General features: G+C 44.3%; 1 protein-coding gene and 1 long non-coding RNA gene across 2 annotated transcripts in view; one reads left to right on the forward strand and one right to left on the reverse strand.

Annotated features, from left to right (window-relative positions):
• Positions 1-12,380, reverse strand: part of CNKSR3 (CNKSR family member 3) — a 59,517-nt gene extending 47,137 nt beyond the window's left edge. The window contains exon 1 of the mRNA XM_081187442.1: positions 12,168-12,380. Within this exon, the coding sequence (XP_081043568.1) occupies positions 12,168-12,219 (52 nt within the window). The 5' untranslated portion in view covers positions 12,220-12,380. The remainder of the gene's footprint in view (positions 1-12,167) is intronic.
• Positions 11,860-22,744, forward strand: LOC308583477. Its single transcript, XR_014006244.1, has 3 exons — positions 11,860-11,931; positions 18,952-19,082; positions 22,367-22,744. It is a non-coding gene; the product is annotated as an uncharacterized lncRNA (long non-coding RNA).
• The last annotated feature ends 1,607 nt before the right edge of the window (positions 22,745-24,351 follow it).

Here is a 24,351-nt window from a genome sequence, read left to right on the forward strand (position 1 = left end):
CAGGCTTAGAACGTCTAGCCGTGTGATTTGAAGGAAGCATTTCACACGTTTCATTTTAAATATCTCTGATAAGGATAACCTAATATCAAAAATCGGGCTTTTCCCTAAGACCGTTGCTGGCTCTTGCCAGTTGACTGCCACTGTGTGACAAACGTTTTGATTCCATTCCACATTCCTCAGGCATGTCTCAACTAGTTCCTCTGAACTCTCCTTTTCTGGCAAAGACCTTAACACAGGATTTCAATGGCTTTCCATTTGCAGATAAAATACACACAAATACATGGCAGCTGACTTTAAACAAGGGCATTGTGTTGAAATACCAATGGATTCCATGCCCTTTCAAATATTCACAGCCAACTGATTTAAATGTTTATTAAGATCTATTAAACTGTTAGTGTTACTGAGTCCGGCGGAGGTGGCTAATAGTTTGAGTTATACTAGAATTACGGCATCAGAGTCCGCCTACTTGTTTTACACAGAATACATAAAGTTTCAAGGTTGGTTTCAGTGGCAAAAAATAATAATCTGGTTTTCCCGTGATCAATGCACTGACAGCCAGGGTTGACTGTTTCCATGTTTAATCAGAAGTTCTCCTTGGGCAGTGTAAGTGTGAAGAGGGGAGATTCCAATTACCGTATTTTTCACCCCATAGGACACACTTTTTCCCCTACAGAAATGAAGGGGAAATGTGTGTGGGTCCTTTGGGGTGAATGCAGGCTTTCGCTGAAGCCTGGAGAGCGAGAGGGGTCGGTGCACACCAACCCCTCTCGCTCTCCAGGCTTCGCGCAGCTCTCCGCAAGGCGTGGGAGCCCAGCGCCGGGCTCCCGCGGCTTTCGGAGAGTTGCCTGTTCTGGGGGCTGGGGTCCCCCCCAAAAAACTAGGTGCACCTTATGGGACGGTGCGTCCTATAGGGCGAAAAATACGGTAAGCACAAACCCATCTAGCCATCACTAGCAACAGGACAATATTTGGCAGGCTGCCTCTGACACAGATGACCCTTAAAAGTGTACCTACGCCAATGAGATTCAGTTGTCCGTATCTGTCCTACTGTGCTGCCACTAGGATCAGATGCTTGCAAACTTCACAGGAACAACCCTACTCAGGAAAGAAGCACAGTGCAACAACAGTCACCTGCCATCTATTTCCAGTCTGTGCTGATGGCTGCAAATGATCCCCCTTTGTGCATCTTGCTTAGTAGCAATTTATTATTATTATTTTTATTATTACTACTACTTTGAATATATATCAATAGAAATCCAGTGCAAATACTGTACAGATAAAGGCTTTGTCAGAACTAGCATTAAAACAACCACAAGCAGAGCCTGCCGGATCAGGCCAGTGGCCTGTTCTCACAGTGACCAACCAGATGCTTGTGGGAAATACGCAAGCAGGACCCAAGAACCAGAGCCCTCTCCCCTTCTGTGGTTTCTAGCAGCAGGCATTTCAGAAGCGTCACTGCCTCTGACCATGGAGGCACAGCATAGCCACCGATAGCCTTGTCCTCCATGAATTTGTCTTTCGAAGCCATCCAAGTTGGTGACCATCACCGCATTTTGCAGGAGCAAGCTCCATAGCTGAACCATGCACTCCATGAAGAACTGCTTTTCCTTTTATCTGTCCTTAATCTTCCAACGCCACAGCTTCAAAACACACCATATTAACAGTGGGCACTTTGATCCTATGGATACGAGACACAGGAAAGTGGTGTGTGCTGGCACAAAGACAGAGACATCCCAAGCCACGTCCACGCCACAGAGTGGTGATTGCTGCCACTGCTTAGCATTCTCTCTCAGCCACGTAAGGAGTGGTTCTCCTGTAGCTAAGAAGCTCAAATTGCTCTGCGCCAAGACCACATCGGTTCTCCACGAAAGGTGGCTGTTCTCCATGACAGATAAGTTGATCCACACTGCAGTACCTGAACAACAGGCTGGCCATACACCAGTACCCAACCTACATCAACTTCTGATCATACGCTACAGTTAAAAAGACTTTTGCCTGAAAGAAAAATTACCTGCCTACACAGCAGTGCACGAAGTTATGACATAAAAGTTACAGTCTATAATTACTTAACCACGCTGTAGGTTACTCAACTAAAATACCCTATGAGAGGATAAAGGGGGTAGAAACTGAGTACCATAGGGGGTGGCCAATATGGACCTATGGATACTGGTGGTCCACAATTCCCATAGGCCCCAGCCAGCATGGCCAAAGGGCAGGGATGATGGGAGCTGTAGTCCAGCAACATGTGCAATCTAGGATAGCCACTTCAGCTATAAGGAATACAGTGGTACCTCAGGTTACAAACTTAATTCGTTCCGGAGGTCCGTTCTTAACCTGCAAACGTTATTAACCTGAGGTACCACTTTAGCTAATGGGGCCTCTCGCTGACACCACCGCGCGATTTCTGTTCTCATCCTGAGGTAAAGTTCTTAACCCGAGGTACTACTTCTGGGTTAGTGGTGCCTGTAACCCGAAGTGTTTGTAACCCGAGGTGTTTGTGACCCAAGGTACCACTGTATACTACAGAATAGGTTTCAAGAGAAAACCTGGGTCCTTTGCACAGCTGACCCAGTGCTTATGAATCTATAAAGTGCCCTTCTGTTTTTGAGGATCAAGTGAGTTTATTCTGGAATAAACTGTTTTGTGGACTGCAGCCAGTAAGCGTTGCTTAACTTCAGCAGTTCAAAGAGAAAGGTTGACTGTTCAATAGTTCAAAGGCAGGAACACCAGTAGAAAACAAAAGCAGTCAGCAGCAAATCTAGCAAAAGAAAAAGAGCCCAGAAGAACTGGGAAGAGAATAACTACTCCCAACTATAGCAAGGCTCTGACACAGTGACATTTATTTGGCGGCAGCTGCAAAAGCAGTAATTACATATGGAGCTGAGCTGTCTGCACACTACATATATATGGTCCTTTTACATGTAAATGATCTATCCTGAGAAGTGTCTCAACAGCATTAGTACCTAAAGCCAATCCATTAGCTTCCTAGAAGCTGATTTTTTAAAAAGTTGACTGAGTGGCTATGGCCTTCTCTCTCACATATCCAACTATCCTGCGGAAACTGGGGCTTGCAGATCAAACCCACAGCAAGATCCATGAGCTCCAGAAGTCACCAGAAGGTTCCAGTCCTCAGATGGAGGAGAGTGAAGAGAACGATCTGAAGTCTACTGGTGCAGCTATACAGGGCTGTGCATGCGCAGAAATGCTGAATCACGACCCGCGCGTTGCGAATGCTGCGGGTTGCAAACGTGCCTCCCACACGGATCATGTTCGCAACCCGAGCATCCACTGTACATGTTATATGTTATACACACACCTTTTTGGCAGGCTGGGAGGAGGACAACTGTGATGGGAAAGATAGCACTGCATTCAGATGTGGCCTTAATTACTTTTGTTTTCCTGGTTATAATTCCAGTGTTTCTATCCCAATTTCTAAATTCCTCTAACCCTGTTGTACCTTGTGGTGTAGTGGAACTGGGGTACCACCAAGTCATGCTAAATTCTGAATGCTGGGAAAGATCTGTATGCCAGGATACCCCATCAAATTTTGTCAATGCAAACCTTGCAATTTTCAGAATTAATCCCTCAGTCTCTCTTGGGTATTTCATAGAACCATTATTAAGGTGGAAGCAACCTAGGGAGCCCCTAGGAGGCGACCATCCAGCTTGTTCTGTTTATTTCAAGTGGGGGGGGGGGTCCTTTGTTCTCAAATACTAAAATATTCACAGTTTCACATGGGTGTGTGCTCTCTCAGAACAGACCACCCTAAGGAATTATGCAAAAACCACTCTGCTTATTTGCGTTCATTTGTATTATTGAACCATTTCACTCCCGCCCTCACGTCTCTTGCTCTCTCTTGCTCATGCAATTTAGCTCATTTGGATTGAACTAAAACTCAAGGTGAAAAAGGAATCACCACCAAGCAGAACAGGCTATGTACATTTCCACATTGGAATGTTGCGGGGATTAAATAAGAATGCTTGCGCATCTCAGCACAGCGATGTGAAAAGCAAAATCCGAACTAACACTAAAATACCAACAGCTCTTCCTCTTCTGCAACTGAAAAGAATTCATCTACTTCATCCTAATAGTGGGGAAGCATCTATATAAAATGAAGCTAAAAAAAACTGGGAGGTGCGACTTCAGTTCAATGCTGTTCTATTTCAATTATTTAAAAATATTAAATCTGACAACATGGGTGGCTGCCTCTATTGGGAACTGCAATGGATAGCTTGAAAGAGAGTCCCTTCAAAAGCATTTCCTGGCCTATTATGCAAAGCCCTTTCAATATATTTTTAACCTCCACAAAACAAAGGAAATTCTTCTGCAGCAGAATTAAACAGGCCTCACTTTCAGTATTAAAGAAGGGAAACAAAGCACTGGGGAAGTAGGAATGTAAAGGCACCCACACAATTGGACTTGCATTGTTTAGTACCTAGCAACACTACTTAAGTACTCTTAAAGTAAGCATTAAGAAGAGCAGAAGCTTTAACAAAACAACAACAACAACAAGTCTCGTGCCTCATGTGGCACTTAGTTCTCTTTCTGTGACCCATATATGTTTTGCAGTTTGACAAAGCAAACAGCCACAGCGCAATTATTGGACGGGAGGGAATTAATACCAATTAGCCATATGCGCCACATGACAGGCCTTTCAGAGTTAGGAAAACATTTAATTAAAAAAACAGCATATTTTTAAAAGGAAACAAGGTTTGTTTTTGTTTGTTTTTTAAGTAAATTTTCAACACTATAACAGTAAACTTCTGTGTAAGTGGAATGGTTTGCATTGTCAATGACAAACACTACTGAACTGAAATCCAGCGTCCCTCCCTCCAGGTCATTCAAAGCATCCCTCCAAAATGACATTTGAGAATCGGGTGGCTGAAACTCGCCTGCTCACCCATTTATGTTCACAGAAGGGGAAGGACCGAGTCTCTAAAAATTAATCTTCTTTCCCTTGGACCCCTCGCCCTCTGAACCAGACAGAGCCACCTGCCAAATCCGCGTTAACCAGCCTTCCAGAATGCACAGCCTTCTGGCAATTGCCCATGTCGTGCCACCTCCAAATGTGCAGCTGCCAACAAGTGCAGAACTAGATCTCCATAATCCAGCCAACCAGGGCCCTTTACAGAGCCAGCAGGCTGCAGTGGTTTAAGCGTCAGACAAGAACTGGGCAGACTCCAGCTTTAAATCCCCCACTCAACCCTGAGATGCACTGGATCACTTTAGACCAGGGGTTGGCAAGCTTACTGTTCGATGGGCCGGTCCATGCTCCATCAGTCAGGGTCGGAGGAGCACCTGTGCGCACACGCTATTTCCGGCACTCCTCCGACCCGGGTGTGCGCCAGAAATAGCATGGGCACACTTCTCCATCCCGCACGCGTGCGCACACGCTATTTCCTGTGCACATCCATGCTGCACCGTGCCAGTAATAGTGGGCGGCGGCAGGGGTCACCATGGGCCGGTTAGACAAGCCTCGCAGGCTGCTACCGGCCCTTGGGCCTTGGGTTGCCAAGCCCTGCTTTAGACCAGTCATTCTTTCTTCTTCTAAGCTACTTCACAGGGTTGTTGTGAGGAAAAAAAGAACCAGGGGCGGGGTGCAGAGAAAGTCCAGATATAGTGTCCAGAGCAAAAGAGAGGACTGTTCATGAAGGAACAGAACAGAGAAGAAAGATGATGACAGATTACCCTGCATCCAAGATGGGTCTTGAGTTACCTCCCTGACAGTTCAAAATGCATTGCAAGGTAAACCTCACTGAAATTGTAGCCTTTACTAGTGCTATTCTCACATCACACACATTGCGGGGGTGGGGGATGGGACTGGACGGCTCCCATGGTCCTTTACAACTCTACAATTCTATGATAAAATACTTTCTCATGATAAAAAGTCAGGAAACAAAACAGAGATCCACCTTACGTGCACTGACAGATGACAAAACTCAACTGAAAACACTAGACTTAGAATCACAGAATTATGGAACTGCAGAGTTGGAGGGGATCCCGGCCGAGGGTCATCTAGTCCAACCCGCTGCAATGCATGGTGCCCACACCAGAGCACTGCTGACCTCCAGAATCACCTGGCTCTACTCATTCTATTCTTGTTTCCAGTTGCTGCCTGCTCACCTGCCCTCTTAAGCAAACCAGAAGCAGCAAGTGGAGGGAGCAGGATTATGGGCAACATCAGAATGGGGAAGAGCTATAACAGGTGGATCTACCTGTGCTCCAGCCTTCTCTTTGTGTGCTGATCATGGAAATCATAGCCCAACAACATCTGGAAAGTTGATGGACTCTCCCCTGGTACAGGAGCTCTAAAGCCAATAAAAATTGTGTAGCCAAGATAGGACTTTCTCTTACAGCCACAGCTAGCTGGACCTCATGGATGCTTGAAGGCCACACAGAGAAAAGCCTTGCACCCATATCAGTCCCTAACCCCTTATTCCAACCTCTCTTCAGAAAACAGTGAGTTCAAGACCAAAGGAAGCCCCTTTCTTTTTGCTCCTACAGGGGACCATTTCAGTCTGGATGGGCACATCGTACAGAGCAAGAAGGCAATAATGACTGTATCAGCAATTGTTTAGCACATATAAGTCATAATCTTTTAAAATGCTTCAGCTATGCAAGCAGTGTATTCAGCTAAAGGATTTTAAAGAACATGCACACATCTTTTTAAATGAACATTTGGGGACGGAGGAGGTTTATGGTACAGTAGATAAGGCCATATAATTGCACCAAAATTTTTTCAAGCGGTTGTCAGTCTTAAGTGTGCATTTAGTTCAGGCACAAAATTTCCTTCAGTCAGCAAAAAGATCTCCTTAATTTCCATGGTCTTAAGATGACTGCCAGCTAATTGCGCCTTGCTTTTTAAATGTGAAAAAAAGCACACAGATTAACATCTTCACCCAGAAATACAGCTAAGCCCACATGGTGCAGATCAGGCAGCTGGGTTCACAGAAAAGTTTGGCGAGCTTTTGAAAAACATGGACACCAAAGCAACACATGCTCCAGATTAGCAATTGTGAATGCAAAACGAAAGGATGGTCCTTATTACAGAGTAATTATATTACAGAGTGCTCATTATCAGCATGCACCTTGACAGTAGATACTGAGCATGCAAAAATGCAACTTGCAGTCTGCACACAGTAACTCTTAACTTTAGCATCACCCATAGGGTATTTTTCTGGAGCAGACCCTCAGTAAAACAAGCCAATATAAACTAATGCAAAAATTAATTTCCAAGAGGAGGTATGCTTGTTTAGAAAGTAAACAGTGCCTTTTTCATGTTCGTGATTCAACTAGAGGCTATGTTTGTTGGAATACTTTTTAAAAGAACATGTTTCAAAGGGTAGCATATTTTGGCACATCTTGGGGGAAAAGGGGGGAAGCAGATGAACTTTGGAAAGATATGTCTTTTAGTTTTTCCACAAAACAGTAAGATAAATATAGTCACTCCCTACCATCTCCCCTAGTTCAACATTCTTAAAACATTTTGATTGCCATACAGTGTTAATTAAACAGCATGTGGATACCATTGCATACCTAGAAACGCCCCCACAAATAATTTTTAAAAAAAATATATCCTCAAAAGTGCGAAATGAGCCTGAGAACATTCAGAAAATGCCTCCCTGTCATGCTCTCATTCCTATCAGATTGTGCATAAATGTACAAGTGGTTTAATGGGGGGTGGGGGATATGCCAATTTATCCCACCCTCCTCTGTCTTAGCACAATACTAGTAGCACAATATAGGTGGATATGGATCCTCCTTAACTTATTAAACAGTGTCTGCATTGTCTTTTGGAACCACTGATCATAGGCATTTAGGATTCCTGGGTACAGCTGTGGGCCTCAAAGGTTTTCCTTTTGCTTTCATTCATCAGGACCTGGAATGAGACCAAACGGAACAGGCTGCCTTAGAAGGTGGTGGATGTCAAAGGCATTTTAAGCAGAGGCTAAAGGTAAAGGTAAAGGACCCCTGACAGTTAAGTCCAGTTGCGAACGACTCTGGGATTGCAGCGCTCATCTCACTTTACTGGCCAAGGGGGCCGGCGTTTATCCACAGACAGTTTTTCCAGATCATATGGCCAGCATGACTAAGCCGCTTCTGGCAAAACCAGAGCAGCGCACAGAAATGCCATTTACCTTCCCACCAGAGCGGTACCTATTTATCTACTTGCACTTTTTTGGCGTGCTTTCGAACTGCTAGGTGGGCAGGAGCTGGGACGGAGCAATGGGAGATCACTCCTTCGCAGGGATTCGAACCGCGACCTTCCAATCAGCAAGCCCTAGGCTCAGTGGTTTAGACCACAGCGCCACCCACGTCCCAAGCTGAGGCTAGTTGGCTATTTATCAAGGATTCTGCAGTAAGAGTGCATCTCCTACATTGGCAACAGACTGGACTAGATGGTCTTTGAGGTAGCCTTCAACTCTATGTGTCAATGAAATGCCACCCTCTGATGTCTGACTTGGGTTTTCACTATCCATAGATGCAATCTTCTGAACAATGGAAGTGTTACTATAAATAAATTTGATAACTACTAGCTCCTATTTGAGCTTCACTGCAGGAATTTCTTCAGAAGAGCATACCTTCTTCAGAAGAGCATACCATACAAAGAATAGCATACCACAACGATCAATAGAAGTTATATCATCCCATCCCCCCCACCAAAGTAGGGACTTTTCAGCTCTCAAATACTATTTCAAGTTATTCTTTGCCTAGAATGATAGATTTTGTCAAGCTCTTTTAAAAAAAATTGTATTCTTGCTCCTTGCCCTCCCTCTCCAGGGGAGCAGAAATAACATGATTAAAATGTAGAAATTTGGTTGGAAATAACAGCCTAGTAGAGCACTGCCAAAAAAGGCAATTTTTCTTGGCTATGGATTAAAAATGAAACTTAACACCAAAGTGATTATTGAGCTACTTACATGCTTTTAAATGACAACTGTGCTGTCCAAAAGCAATGAAACAGATTAGCACGTGCCCATGAAGAGTTTCCTTCTTTACAGCCCACTGCCTTATTACAAACTCATCAGGCAGGAGGTAGCATTAGGGAACCTTCTGATGTTCAGCTGAGAGGTCAAATTTCACACTGAGAGCACAGGGGAAAAATGAATTCTCTAAGAAGCAAATCCCTCCTGTTCAAAGCACCACACATCCAACAGAAACTTAAAACCACTAACTGTGGCAAGGCAAGGCCTTGATTAATTAGGAGAAGCTCAGCTAAAGCAAATGGCGAAGCACAAAATCTGATAGAACAGGCTTGTACATTTGTGAGATTTGAACTGGGAACTGTCATGGTTCCATTTTCAGGCACTACACAACACACTAGCTCTCAAAGGCAGCCTTCCATGGGTCCTTTCTACTAATGAACTCTCCAGGACGGCATCTCTCTTAACTAGTTTGGGCTGCCCTGCTTAAATAAGTCACCACTTCAGCCAGGACCAAACACAGCAGCTCTTGTATAATAGCTCACACAATCTTAATGGATCAGTAACATTTGCATAATTCATGCCTACAGTTAACTTGCATATTCAGCCTTCTGAGTTGCAAAACAATGGCTTCTGACTTTGCAAAAATTTAGAAAGCATGTACAACTATGTTTCAGTCTTCACAGCAACAGTACTCTCCAAGACAGAGGTGGCCAACATGGTGTCCTCCAGATGTGGCTGGACTACAACTCCCATCATGCCTGACCACTTGGCATGCTAGCTTGGGCTGGTGTTAATTGTAGTCCATAACATCTGGAGGGCAACACATTGGTTACCCCTTCCCAATGAGCTGCATGGATAATTTCCAACCTGGACACCATTTTCATTGGGTCCATGAAATTAATCTGAATGCTGCCACTTTTAAATGTCAAGCTGGATACAATCCAATCAGTATCAGGATACTGAACATGCAAAGGTAGCTGCTTCCCTGAACAAAGCATTATCTCAGCCAAGGAGAAAATACCAATTCAAATGCGAGACTGTAGTAATCAGATCTTCATCGACTGTCATACTTAGAGAGTATATTTCTAAGATTTGCTAAGAGATCTTTTTTTAAAAAAAGTTTTCAGCAGCAAATTAGCCATTCACGGAAGAAGAACCAAACCAAATCAATCTGTTATTCATAGCTTGAAAGTCAATGTAAATTGAAATAGATTATTAGGAGCTCCCAGTCATCCTTTTTTACTAGATGATGCAAAAGTAGGAAACGTGTATACAAGCAAAAAGGATAGAACGAAGGGATAAAGTTCAGTTTCACACACAAGGTAAAAAGGTCTCTGGATCAAAAACATCTTTCTGTGAATGAGGCTTTAGCTGCACTGATATCCAGACACTTGAGTCAAGACAGGAAAATAAAACCATGAGAAACTAGTGGAAAGAATAACAGAGAATGGCCCCTTCTCAGTAAGCGATCTCTAAACAGATTCTCACACACACACACACACACACACACACACCCCTACATTTCCTCTTACACGAGTCTTCATATTCTAACAACTCTTCTTCAAGTTAAGAGTAGTTTGATAATAATTATCATGGAATGTGGCTAGTGAAATAAACTTATTGATCAAATAATACCCTGCACACCCTTCTAGACCAGATTAATCAGCCAGCGATGATTCTGGGAACCCATAACTGCAGCCTCCTATTACATATAAATATATATATTGGGCAGGGGGGTGGGGGACAGGGGGAAATCCACCATTTAAAACTGCCAAAATGGGAAATCCAGTGAGTTGGGAGAATCTAATTTGCACCGAGTATATTTAAGAGCAGGTATAAAAGGGAAGGTGAAGCCACTTTGAATGACCAGTGCCATACCATCACACCAACTAATTTATAGGAAGTAACTCAGCACTCTGAAACAAAACACCAGAAGCCAAGCTGGCAGAGAAAAACTTCTGCTGTGTGCACATTTGTTGTGCATCCAGTGTATTCCCACCATTGGTTTGGGAAGCAAAGTGCACATAGTAGCCACAAGCCTAATCTATCCTGTATCAATCTTATGGTTTCTTATCTAACACTGCATTTTGACAAGTTTTTCCTCAAGCCAGCTTGGATCCAAATTGAGAAAAAGAATGACCTAGTTGCATTTTAAGCTGGTAAAGTGTGCAGCCTATCATGAAAGCAGGAGAGACCTTAAAAAAGCCCTCCTGCCAACTTGTAGCACCCTATAACCTAAGCAGACAGTCTCAGACTTCACATTACTGAAAAGGTTTCGTCTGCTAGGAATGTCTGGGCATTCAGAGGGTGCCAACTATATAATGGACTCTTAGGTTGCACTCCTAGTCCCTCGCGAGAAAATAAGTGGAGCTGGATTGCTGTAGCACAGCCCTATCCGTGTTTGTTCACCGGTACATCCAAGGAAATGTGTGTGCAGAAAGTCTTGCTATATTAAGCGATAGCAATCCATACACTGCCTTGTATAAATAAAGTCAGCCACTAACGAGCCCATCTGTTCAGAAGGCAACCTGTGGAGTGCTGGGCATTTGGAGGCTCGATTTATTTACATCAATTATTGTGCGTAGAAGACCTTGGCGTCTTTAACTCGGCTTCTGTTCAAGCAGAGATTCACACGACATTCCCAAATCGGTCACAAGGGCGTCTTCCTCTTTAAAGACCAGAATTTATCACTGTTCCTCTTTCCTGAGGTAACCTGGTTCTTCAAGGAGCCTCGCCGGGAATACTTAAAGAAGCTTGCTCTTTGTGTGAACGCAACACACCCCGTGTAAGTCCGGCAGGAGGAGGGGGGGAGCGCCGAATGCGGAGCCCTCTCCCTGCCCAGGCTGCAAAAACATGCCCAGGGCCGCGGCAGAGGCTCGTTTGTTGACACGCGAGTGGCTGTGTTGGGCTCCTGAAAGCCGTGTGTGTTTGTGTGTGTTGCTAACAGCCGGGGAACTAGAGCCCGCCAAGCACTTTTCGGATTAAGAGCGGCAGCTAATTGCAGGTATGATCCCTCCTGAGGAAGCAGCTTGAAATAAAGGGGGCAGAAGAGGAGTTTGAAGGCGGGAGAACGAGGTGAAGGGGGGCAGGGATTGAGGACCCCCCAAGTTAAGAGGAAAAGTTTGAGAGGAGGAGGAAGAGAAGCGAAGAAGAGCAAACACTGCGCAGGGGGGTGAAAGAGAGCAGCGTGCCTCTCCCGCAAATCCAGGCTGGAGGAGCAGCCGGAGCCCCGTTCCTTACCCTTCGTCCACTCCACTACTTGCTTAGGGCTCCACTTGGTCACAGGCTCCATCCTCCTCCTCGATGCAGCGCTCTGAACCCCCCCTTGGCGAGGAGAATCCAGGCTTCTCTCTCTCTCTCTCCGCCCCCTCCCCCCCTACCCAGCCGGAGATCCCCAAATCCAGCAAGGCAAAGCGAGCGCCGCTCCGCCTGCTCCGCTCTCGCTGCTGCCCCAGAGCGCGCGGGCTTCCCCCTTTCCAGGCTCCCATCGGGAGCAGGCAGCCCCAGCTCCGCCCCCTTTGGCCCGGGCCAGCCTCTCTCTCGCGCGCGACGCCGGCTCCACCTCCACGTGCTCGGAGCAGCGCCCAAGTGGGGAAGCGGCCCGGGCGGCGCTCGGCTGGCGCGCTGGTTGCGAGGCGCTTCTGGGCCGCCGCCGCTGCTGTGCCCCCTGCAGGAGACGGAGAAGCGCGCGGCAAACTCCGCCTGAGTTCTCCAAGTGCTGCTGGTGTCCTTTCTTTCTCCTCCCCTGTTTCTTCGCCCTCCCCCGCCCCGCCGCCCTCTTTTCAATCCTGTGGGAGCTGGAGCGAAACTCCAGCAAGAAGCAGCCCAACCCAGACCGGCCCGTCGCCCTCGCCCACGCAGGCTTAATGCTGCTCTCAGGCGGGGCTGTTTTGCGATAGAGCTGGGAGAAGTGGCCAAGTGCGCATATCACAGCTGCCGACTTCAAAAGGAAGAAACGTAGGTTTTGGTTGTGGGGGCTCCTGGGAGGAGCCCCCCAGATGTTGCTGGACTGCGACTCCCAGCATCTCTGACCACTGATCATGCTGGCTGGGGCTGATGGTAGTTGGAGTCTGATAACAAGATAGATGGTCGCCACCCACCCCCCAGGAGGAGAAGCTCCCTCTACTTTCCCCACTCATAATAAAGGCGTTTTTCCCCACAGAGGGATGGCATAGATGACCGAGAAATAAAAATACAGTGGTACCTCGGGTTACAAACGCTTCAGGTTACAGACACTTCAGGTTACAGACTCCGCTAACCCAGAAATAGTACCTTGGGTTAAGAACTTTGCTTCAGAATGAGAACAGAAATCGTGCTCTGGCAGCGGGAGGCCCCATTAGCTAAAGTGGTGCTTCAGGTTAAGAACAGTTTCAGATTAAGAACAGACTTCCAGAATGAATTAAGTACTTAACCCGAGGTACCACTGTAAATAAAGGTTTATCGATAGTGTCAAACAGGCATTCTCCCATTCAGGCGCGCGTGCTCTCACACACACACACACATACACACTCAGCAGTGCTAGATTTACGGATAAAGCTAAACAAGCTATAGCTTAGGACCCCACTCTCTTGGGGGCCCCCAATATTCAAAGGAAAAAAACCTGGGTGTACATTTCCAAAATATAAGATAAAAAAACAAAATAAAACCTACATACAGCACCTGTGTTGTGTTGTATATGGACCTATTAGGTCCATAAATTACCATACAGTATAGCACATATTCAACACAAAAAACTGACAATTTGTTGTTGACAAAGGACAGCTGGACATATAAAGGGCCCATTACCTTCAGTAGCTTAGGGCCTCGTCAAACCTAAATCCGGCCCTTTGCACACGCTATTATGATCAGACCACAATTAAAATGGGCTGTTACTGGAGAAAAGATTACTGTATTGGTCTCTTGCTAGACAGTGTTGGAGGGGAGAGGCATGGGAACCTGAAGCAGAAACTTGTTTTGCAGACCTTGCTTTTCGGGGTCAGCAAACACAGCTTAGGACTTAAAAACACTAAGGCCTAGTTCTCACTGAAGGAGAGAAGGTGGGCCGTACCACGTCAAACTATAGGCGGAACTGGCCTGATCAGGAGTGCCACCACGCCTACCTATAAAAGAGTGACATGATATTAAGAACGCTATGCTAGAACCTGCCTCAGGCCCATATAGTTTTCTGTGCAGGAAATTGTATGGAGGACCATGCAGTCGGGCAAAACTCCCTGTAGTCTGAAGTCCTGCAGCCCAGGCACAAATGTACTACCTCTGTGATAACTTTTTGTTTTATTTTTAAATTATATATTGCTTTTATATGTTAGATACAAATTTAAGGCAATTAAATATCTGATGCCAAGACAAAATGCCAAGACAAAAATTAAACTGAGAGAAGTAGCAAAACCACAAGATAACATAGCTGCAGAAGGTAGCAAAAAATAAAGTTACCAAAAGCAGCAATCAGTACCAAAGTTGCTTGATTTCAAGCATTTTTAGCTGGTTTCGTTTAAGTCCTATAATTGGTCAAGGAGCACAATTCCAGCAGCTTGGAAAAAAACCCCAGATATTAAATGCTGTTAACGAGGTCTATCAGCAAGTTTAAAATATATTTTTTTAAAAAACTAGGGATGACAATTTTGCATATCCAAAGAGCATTTTCACAGCATCATACAATACAGGAGACATGTTCTCTCCTCAGAAAATTTATTTTTTTTTTACTAATCCTTGCTTCCGTGCTTTTAAGATAAATTTTATTCAGACATTTGTTTAGGCCTAAATAACAGTAGTTAAGTATTTACTGTACAGTAGTTGATCAATATATTGTAACACACACACACACACACACACACACACACACACGTGTAATGTATCTCCTGTTGAGCTATTTTGTTTTGTTTTCTCATTCCGGTGAAAGAATAGGAATACTCTGAACATAATCAGTTATCCTCAAGCTATCCCCTCTGATGCAGGGAGGAATCAAATCAGTTCTGCTAGTAGGAAGAGAGGCATTTGCTGATTCCACCTGCAGCAGCAGCATCCGTCAGTTTTTAGGGGTGTTGGGAGCTGCAGAAAGGAGTGGGAATTGGGGTTTTTAAAAAAAAAAATCACCTTCCACCGTAAGTGAATGCCTCTTCAAGCCCTTGTGCAAGAGCACCAATTGAATAAAACTGGTATATTTCTTTCATTTCAATGGCTAATAGGTTGTGTATAAGAGACTTATGTTGTATATTTTATTGTCTTCTCTGGGGAATTTCCCTTGTTCTCTTAAGGGCAGCAAATTCCAATGAGATAACGCACATCACCCACTGTATTCACGTTCCGGTCATTTCTTTTTGTTCATAACATCCACCGAGATCTGATGTAATCAAGAGACCAGGTAGCATGCTTCATTGTATTAAATTTCTTTGTTCAGGCAGGTGCTACTTTGTTTGCCTGGCTGCCCCCCCCCCCCGCACACCTTCCTGGTTTTTGTATGGCATTATCATCTATTTATAAGTTGTGACATCTGTTTTCTTTGATCTGTTTGCTAGTTTGAAATGTTAATTTTGATAAAACTGCCGGCAACACCCATTTGTGCGTCAGGGGACTTATTTCAGTGTAGATCCACGCATGCTGTGTCTACCCACCTACTTCCCATAAATTACTTTTGCTAACAAGGGATAATTCTCAGGTCATCCTGTGTCTATTGCTACAAGCATGGTGGGGTATTTTGTGGAAGGGGCAATCATTGAACAATAACAAAAAAATTTATTATTAAATTTATATACCACTCTTAATCTGAAGATTTCAAAGCAGTGCACAAGATAAAAGTACAAAAGTTTAAATGTCAAGTGTTTTGTCCCAAAAATAATACAGTATTCTTCAAATCAATGAAATTCTCTTTTGCTAATTTGGGAAGACCACTTTAAAACTTCATAGGAAATCAGCAACCAATGTGAAGTACCCTTCATACAGAGTATTGAAGCGTTAATAAATGCATCATAATGGGAGTAGCTTGCAAGATCATCTCTTTCCATAAGGTTAAAAGAACATAATTCTAGAATGGAAGCTACAGTGGATACTGCCTTGAAGAAAATGTGGAAGCTGGTGCTACAGAGAATTCAGTGGCCCATCTCTTGGCAAGACTAGGTTACGACAGACATACAAGCCCTTTATTGAAGCATCTGTACTGTGTTCATGTTGGGACACGGGTGGCGCTGTGGGTTAAACCACAGAGCCTAGGACTTGCCAATCAGAAGGTCGGCGGTTTGAATCCCTGTGACGAGGTGAGCTCCCGTTGCTCGGTCCCTGCTCCTGCCAACCTAGCAGTTCGAAAGCACGTCAAAGTGCAAGTAGATAAATAGGTACCACTCCAGCGGGAAGGTAAATAGCGTTTCCGTGTGCTGCTCTGGTTCGCCAGAAGCGGCTTAGTCATGCTGGCCACATGACCCAGAAGCTGTACGCCGGCTCCCTTGGCCAATAAAGCGAGATGAGCGCCGCAACCTCAGAGTCGGTCACGACTAGACCTAATGGTCAGGGATCCCTTTACCTTTTTTACTGTGTTCATGTCATTATTCTAATGTTAAAAGCTCTAAATAACCTAGGACCTATATAAGAACGTAAAGAGAGCTTGCTGAATCAGGGCAATGGCCCATCTAGTCCAGCATCTTGTTCTCACAGTGGCCAACCTCATGCCCATCGGAAGTCCACAACATTCACCTTGCCTTCATTTTCCAGCAACTGGTATTCAAAGCCATTCTGCCTCCAATATATAATATTAGGGAGTACTTTATACAGAGGAATTTGTCTCATCTCTACCTGTTTCTGAGGCATTGAGTAGCATTTTAAATTTTGAGAAGCTCCTGGTGTTTCACTATTTCAGTCTCTTTTCTGAAAGTAAATGTACAGTGCAACCCTAGGTATATTTACTCAGAAACAAGCACCACCTTGAGTCAAAGGGATTTATTCCCGTGCAATAGGACTTTAGCCTCAGAGACTGTTAAAGACCCCTGCCCCAATTTGGATTATATCAACACATATTTGTTAGACACATTTCTCTTAAAAGGACTTACCAGCAAAAGTACTTACAGGTAAGATATATGAGTGAAAAATCCTCTATGGCCCGCTTTATTCAACAAAATCATATCCATCAATTGCTTATTTTAGTTTTAAACCAAAAAACTTGGCATAAGTTTCAAATACCTCAGGGCTCTCTTCTTGTTGACATATTTTACTGCCTACATGTAAACTCACATGACCAGGCTGTTGGCAAACATGACAGAACATTTTCCCACTCCAGCTTGGATCTACAATATTCTGGGATTTGTTTCTTAAGGTCTTCCTGTCCTCATTCACAAAACACTTCTGAAAAAGGAAGTGTAGGTACAGTACTTCAGTGCTGTACGTTGCAAACTGGGCTTTAGGTTAGCTACAGGTGAAAAAAGTCTTCAAATCATAGTAAAAGGTAAAGGTACCCCCGCTCGTACGGGCCAGTCTTGCCAGACTCTAGGGTTGTGCGCTCATCTCACTCTATAGGCCGAGAGCCAGCGCTGTCCTCAGACACTTCCGGGTCACATGGCCAGCGTGACAAGCTGCATCTGGCGAGCCAGCGCAGCACACGGTAACGCCGTTTACCTTCCCACTGGTAAGTGGTCCCTATTTATCTACTTGCACCCGGAGGTGATTTCAAACTGCTAGGTTGGCAGGCGCTGGGACCGAACGACGGGAGCGCACCCCACCGCGGGGATTCGAACCGCCGACCATGCGATCGGCAAGTCCTAGGCGCTGAGGTTTTACCCACAGCGCCACCTGCATCCCCCTTCAAATCATAGGGGCAGTTAAATGGTACAGTACTTGTGGATGTGCATTAGGTAACTCCCTAAGTTTTCGTCCAGTTTGAAATGCTTGAATTATTTGTAAAAAAAAAAAAAAAAAAAAAGGATGCTAGCAATTGCAAAGCAAATGGTTACATTAATAGACTTGGAGGCTGCTACTGAAAATATGTCTGTTGTTAGCAATTTACAATCAATCAATTTGGGTTTCCATATTAAAACCTCTGAGCTGAGCATGGGACCAAGGTTTATTTATTTGCTATTACATTTATTTTCTGCCTTTCCTTTGAGGAGCTCAAGATACCAAACCATAGCAAAGCCAGCCAATTGTGCCTTATTCTGTAAAGGAAGCACAGCTGGAAAGGGAATAAAATAATGTAGACATGAGAGAAGTGTTTAAACAAACATACCCCAGTATCGTCCTCCATCCAGCTTCTAGTGCTTTTTCTGCTGCTCTGGGACCCCCCACCTGAGTCCTAGCTGGTGGCGTCAATATTTCATCCTATGATTGTTCAGCAACAGTGATTAAATATCCTTAGCAATTGTGCTGCCCACTGAAGGCCAAAGCTGCCGCTGCATTTTCTGCTCTAACGTAAGTCAACTGTGTGATGCAGCAGCAAAAAAGCGAATGCTATTCTAGGCTGCGTCAACAGAAGTATATAGTGTGCCAATCAATAGAAGTAATAGTACCACTGTATTCTGGAATACCATGTCCAGTTCTGGGTGCCACAATTTAAGAAGCATTTTGACAAGCTGGAACATGCACAGAGGAGGGCAACCAAGATGATCAACGGTCTGGAAATCAAGCCTTATGAGAAACAGTTGAAGTTAGCCGAGTATGTTTTGCTTGGCAAAGAGCTGACAGAGGAAATATGACAGCAATTTTCAAATATCTAAAGGGCTGTCACATGGAGGATGGAGCAAGTTTGTTTTCTCCTGCTCTGGAGGGGAGGACCCAAACCAATGGATTCAAGTTACAAGAAAGGAGATTCTGACTAAACACTAGGAAGAACTTTTTGATGCTAAGAGCAGTTTGATAGTGCAACAGACTCCTCAGGGACTCTCCTTCCTTGGAAGTTTTTAAGCAGAGGTTGGATGGCCACCTGTCACGGATGCTTTAGTGGCTATTCCTGCACTGCAGGAGGCTGGATTAGACGACCCTGAGGTCCCTTCCAACTTCACAATTCTATGATTCTCTGTGTAATTGGTTCATTCAATGACTCCTGTTGCAGAGTCATCTGTTCTCAGAGATTCTTTTCTGTCTGGCTGTGTCATCGCTTTGAGTTTGACCCCTTCCATTCGGAAAGCATGTCCAGTACAGCAGTGACTCATGCGAAGGCAGAAGTTGTTGTTTTTTCTGAGGGTGAGTAATTCTTAGTCTTTTACACTCTTTCAAAGAAAGTAGAAGGGAACACAGGTAGCTGCCTTATCCTGAGCCACACCATTAGTCCATTGAACTGCATTATCTACATCACAGGCAGGGAACCTTAGGCCCAGGAGATGAAAGCAGTCCTCCAAGTACAGTGGTACCTCAGGTTACAGACGCTTCAGGTTACAGACAGAAATAATACGTTGGGTTAAGAACTTTGCTTCAGGATGAGAACAGAAATTGTGCTCCGGCAGCGCAGCGGCAGTGTGAGGCCCCATTAGCTAAAGTGGTACCTCAGGTTAAGAACAGTTTCAGTTTAATAACAGACCTCCGGAAGGAATTAAGTTCTTAACCCCAGGTACCACTGTACCTTCATTTGTCCCTTGGGACTCTTCCCAACCACACAACTCACTGGGCCTGCCCCACACCCTCCTCCAGGGTTCTTGCCTGGTGGGAATGTGTCCTTGAGCTCTTGAGCTGCAGCCAGAGTTCCTGTTTGCCTGGACTGTGTGTGTGTGGTGTGTGTGTGTAAAAACCTCTAATTTTTTGCATAGCTGAAATGTTGCCTACTCTACCAAAGCTGAAATCACATCTGTTGCTCCACCAACTTTTTGCCTCTGGCCCTGTCCATTCCTAGCATGCATCTCCCAGAAAGTTGTGCATGAGGCAATGTGTCCCTCAGACTGAGAAAGGTTCCCCACTCTGGTCTCCATTGATGGGCAGCAGCTTCCCACGGTTCCATGCAGGGCTTTTTTGCAATCCTACCAGGATCTTAACCTGGGATATTTTGCGTGCAAATCGTGTGCTCTACTGCTGAGCTATGGCCCTTCCCCAGAAAGGGTGGTATACTCCAGCTTTAAAATCTTAGGAAACACCGCACTGCAGGATTATACATCTACCGGTAACTACTATAACATCAGTGCAAATCTCACCTCAGGCGAGTTGAGTACTTTTTCCTTATTCTTCCAGGGAAGCAAATAAGGATGTTTAATTTTAGGCCTGTGTTATGCTATTGCATTCTTCTCTTGTGTCTGTTCTCTCACCAGGTATATTTCAGGCGAATACCACTATTTAACTCTTTCTCTTTCTCAGAGGCTAGTGGCGCAAGGCGCCATGTTCTGGAGGGCGCCAGGGAAGAGGCGGAGGCTGGACGCGGCGCCTCCTGGCATCAGCTCACCGCCCTCGCCCGCTTCCGCCATGCCGCACTGAAGCAGCGCTGCGTCCGGAGCCTCCGCCTGCCATGGCCGCCACAGCATGAAGCAGCCAGCTGAGCCCGGAGCCGCCACATCCAGCCTCTGCCTCTTCCCCGCTGGAGGAGCTGCCCTCCAGCCGCTGCCCACCTCCTCCAGCCTCACAAAGCTGGGCGCATCATCGGCATTGCTGTCCTCCCTAATAAAGGTTGCCAACTCTGGGAAACGGGGGAGGGGGGCTGCTAGAGGGATCTTTGCACCAGGGCGCCAGATATGCTTAAGATGGCCCTGCTCTCTCTCTCTCTCTCTCTCTCTCTCTCTCTCTCTCTCTCTCTCTCCCCTCCCTTTTTGTATGTTCTAATAGCTTGCAATTACAAGGTTAACATGGCATTTAGATGAGGCCACACATGCTGGCAGATTTGCATAAAATAATTCTTATATAAGTAATAATCCTATGCAAAAATAAGCAACACCTCTATTATGTATTTTCTGTTTTTAATATTGTGGTTTTATGTTGTGAACCGCCCTGAAATCTACAGGTATAGTGTGGTATAAAATTTTAAAATAATAATAATTAATAAGAATAAGAATAGACATGACTTGGCTAGTTTTTGTGTGATTGGCAAGCTTTTTGGAGGACCTTGGCAGTTCATTAGAAATTTCCCTCCCTGCCAGCCACACCAAAAGCCTCTAAGCAGTAAGTAGACAGACCACATTTGCAAAAGAGAAACTTTGTGTTCCTGCTAGAATTGTGCAGGCCTTGTGCAGCCAGGTTCTACCAGACAAACTCAATTAGCTATTCAATTAGCTTAGAAGGACATTAGACGCAAATAGAATTTAACCCTCATTAGATCATGTTCTGCACTAATAATTATTGTGTGTTAATTTGGCTGCAAACTGATTTGCGAGACATTTTCTGCCCGATAAGCTGGATCAAAATACAATTAAATAAATGTGTGATTAAATAAATCACAACCGCTTGTAATAACTAAGTCACAGGTTTAGGACCACTGTGTGCTATAGTTCCAACAGCCGCCAATAGTAGCAGATGCCACTGGATAGCAGATAGTTGTCTATCTGGCCTGGTACAAATGCACACAGAGTAGAAATAGCATCAATAGCTAGAGGGACAACAGAGATGTCTGTCACCTCTAAGCTATCCTGCTTTTTGTTATGTGCATGATTGGCAAATGCCTATGCAGTCAGCCTTTGACTTAGTCTCAAATTGAAGTTAAAGACCCTTATAAAGCTTCAAAAAAATTCTTTGGGGACGCCAAAGGACATTACTGCAAGTAACTGTATACAGTATTTCATAAATTTACAAGGGGAAACATTCATACTGCAGACTAACAAGTCTTAAGGACTGGCACCACATTAGCTGCATAATTTGAACACGCTTGGGAATGGTCAAATATTTTATATTCATAATTCACTTTTTGCCTTTCACAACTTCACAAAATGCAGTGTGTAATATGTACACGATCCTTTATTTTTAAGCTAGTCAATCACAAACACATTTGACTACTAGTAGATGGTACTGGAAGCTGAGAATTCACGCCAACCCCTACTGAAACAATTAACAATGGATTTACAAACTGTAAGCTGCAGACTGAGTTCAAATAAAGAATTATTTCACAAATTGGGACTGCAAAATCTGCAGCCACAATGAACAGTCATTGTTCATTATAGTCAGTCTAATCAATTTGGCCACTGACCAGCCTCTCATTGTCAGCAAATATCTCCAGGCACTTCCGGATGAGATGGATTGGCTTGATTCATTTCATGCAGGCTTCAATACTGAAACTGCTTTGGTCAACCTACACTGGGAGGTGCAGGAACATAACCGTGTCAATTTTCCTGGCTCTTTCAGTGGCCTTCAGCACCATCAACTAGAATACCTTTCTAGAATGAAAGTATGATCATATTTCTAGGTGGGGTTGGGGGCACCACATATTTACTCCTTTAAAATGTGATGATGACCACCAACTCACACAAGGCTTTAAAAGAGGATTAGACAAATCCATGAAGGATACGAGCCATGATGTTTCTATGTTCAACCTCCACCATCTTTTGTACTGCTGTACTCAGGTCCTGTTTGCAGGCTTCCCATAGGCATCTGGTTGGCCACTGTGAGAAGATGCCTGAGTGGGTGGACCTTTGTTCTGATACAGCGCGGCTCTTCTGATGTCTTCTGATGTTCCGTGCCAGGGTGGTTTCTGCAGATGTTTTCCCCTGGAAAAAGACTGCTGCAGCCTGAACACAAACTTTGATCTCTTGCCCTCCTGTTGTCACTGCATTTTCAACCCCAAGGGACACAATCCTTGAAAGGAAATACTAAATATTAAAACAACTGGGCCTGTCAATGGTCTGGAAGAGAGAATAAAAGTGTATTGTCTGGTCTGCAGTATCATAATACATGCTAGTGACGGATTACATCGCAAAAAGCCAAAGACTTCAAACGGTATTGTCTCCTTATGGCCTCCAGCATAAACAAAACACAGTTGATGTTGTTGCTCTAATTCCTGCTATTGGCTCTCCCATTATGAAGCCATATTTGTGTTTCTAGCACAGTGGAGTCTGTTAAATGAAGGGGAGGTCAGCAAAGGAGTTTCTGCATGAGCAAATTGCACAGCTCATGGCACGCACTTGGTTCTTGCAGAAGTTTCCAATTTTTGCCAAGACTGGTGGACTCCTTTACATTGCTCAAGCTTTTAAACTATACTATCAAATATGAAACAGTTGTTCAGAATTGGAAAGGAAATATAATCATCCTCCACTGAAGGCATTGGGGAAGGCAAGTTTACATGTATATAGTTTCTGGTTTTGAGAGGAGAAAGTTGCCAGACTTCTGCTAAGAAAATTACTTGTCCTACAGGGAATCGCTACATCTATTTTTGGAAGATCAGGCAGATTTTGAAAAGGATTACATCAGATAATTGCTTTACCCTTTTAATATGTTTTACCAGTTCTCATTAAAAAATGTCCTTTTGTGGCTTTAGTTAACCTGAAGACGTTCGTTGACAACCGATGTCCTCCTTTGCAAAAATCCAGACAGCCGTGTAAAGGTGCCAGTTCATGCAACCGGCGGAAATGGTCATTCAATCCTGCTGTGTATTCCCCCATCCAGATTTACCATACTGAGTGTCTGGTTTGCTAAGAGTAAAATAAAATAAAATAAATTCTTATTCAAAAGTCAGGAAAAAAGATCAAGAAAGGCAGAAGAGTTGTGCGCCTGATAGATAATGAAAATTATTTTCATTTACAATAAACATCACAGCAGCAGCAATGCATAAGTATAAGAATACGAAAGTAGAGTACGACAATTAACGAATTGAGGAGCCTATTATCAAACCTCACGTTGATACTGCTTTGCGCTTCTGCCTTTTTCAAAATAGTGGGATGTTTTTCAGTGAAAGCCACAACCTCAAGCTTCTTTGTGAGCAAACAATAGTTCTGTGGGGACCCATTGCAGCCTCTCTCCCCTTTCCTCAATCAGAAGTGTCTAGGGTTTCGACCAAGAAATTGCAGTTGGAGCATTTGCTGCTGTATTAGAAGGATGTTACCCCTTTAATAGTGAACCCAAGGATAGATGCGAAATGAGTGAACCCCAGGGGGATCACAAATTCATATGGGCTAGTTACCCTTCAGCTGGCTTCTATCATGGGATGTTTCCACTTGCACAATGACATTTCTTAGTCAAGAGTTACATAGGTTTTGTCAGACAGTTGCTTAGTCATAGCAGATTTACGTTTCACTCTACACAGTCTACACAAACCCAGGAGAGCCAGTCTGCTTTGGTGGTAAAAAAAAAGAAAAAAGTTTTTTAAAAGGTTTCCAAAATGTGAGTGGAGAGGAAATGTGGAATCTGTATTGATGGAAATGACATCTATTCCATTTCTGGAGACTGACTAGTGAAACGTTCTGTGCAAGTCAGTCTTTAATTGATGCTTTAAGGAACAGCTATATAGCATAGCACAGGGGTCAGCAACCTTTTCCAGCCGTGGGCCGGTCCACCATCCCTCAGATCATGTGGTGGGCCAGACTATATTTTGAAAAAAATAATAATGAACGAA

This window comes from Podarcis bocagei (assembly GCF_964188305.1).
Source record: "Podarcis bocagei genome assembly, chromosome: 3".
NCBI lineage: Eukaryota > Metazoa > Chordata > Lepidosauria > Squamata > Lacertidae > Podarcis > Podarcis bocagei.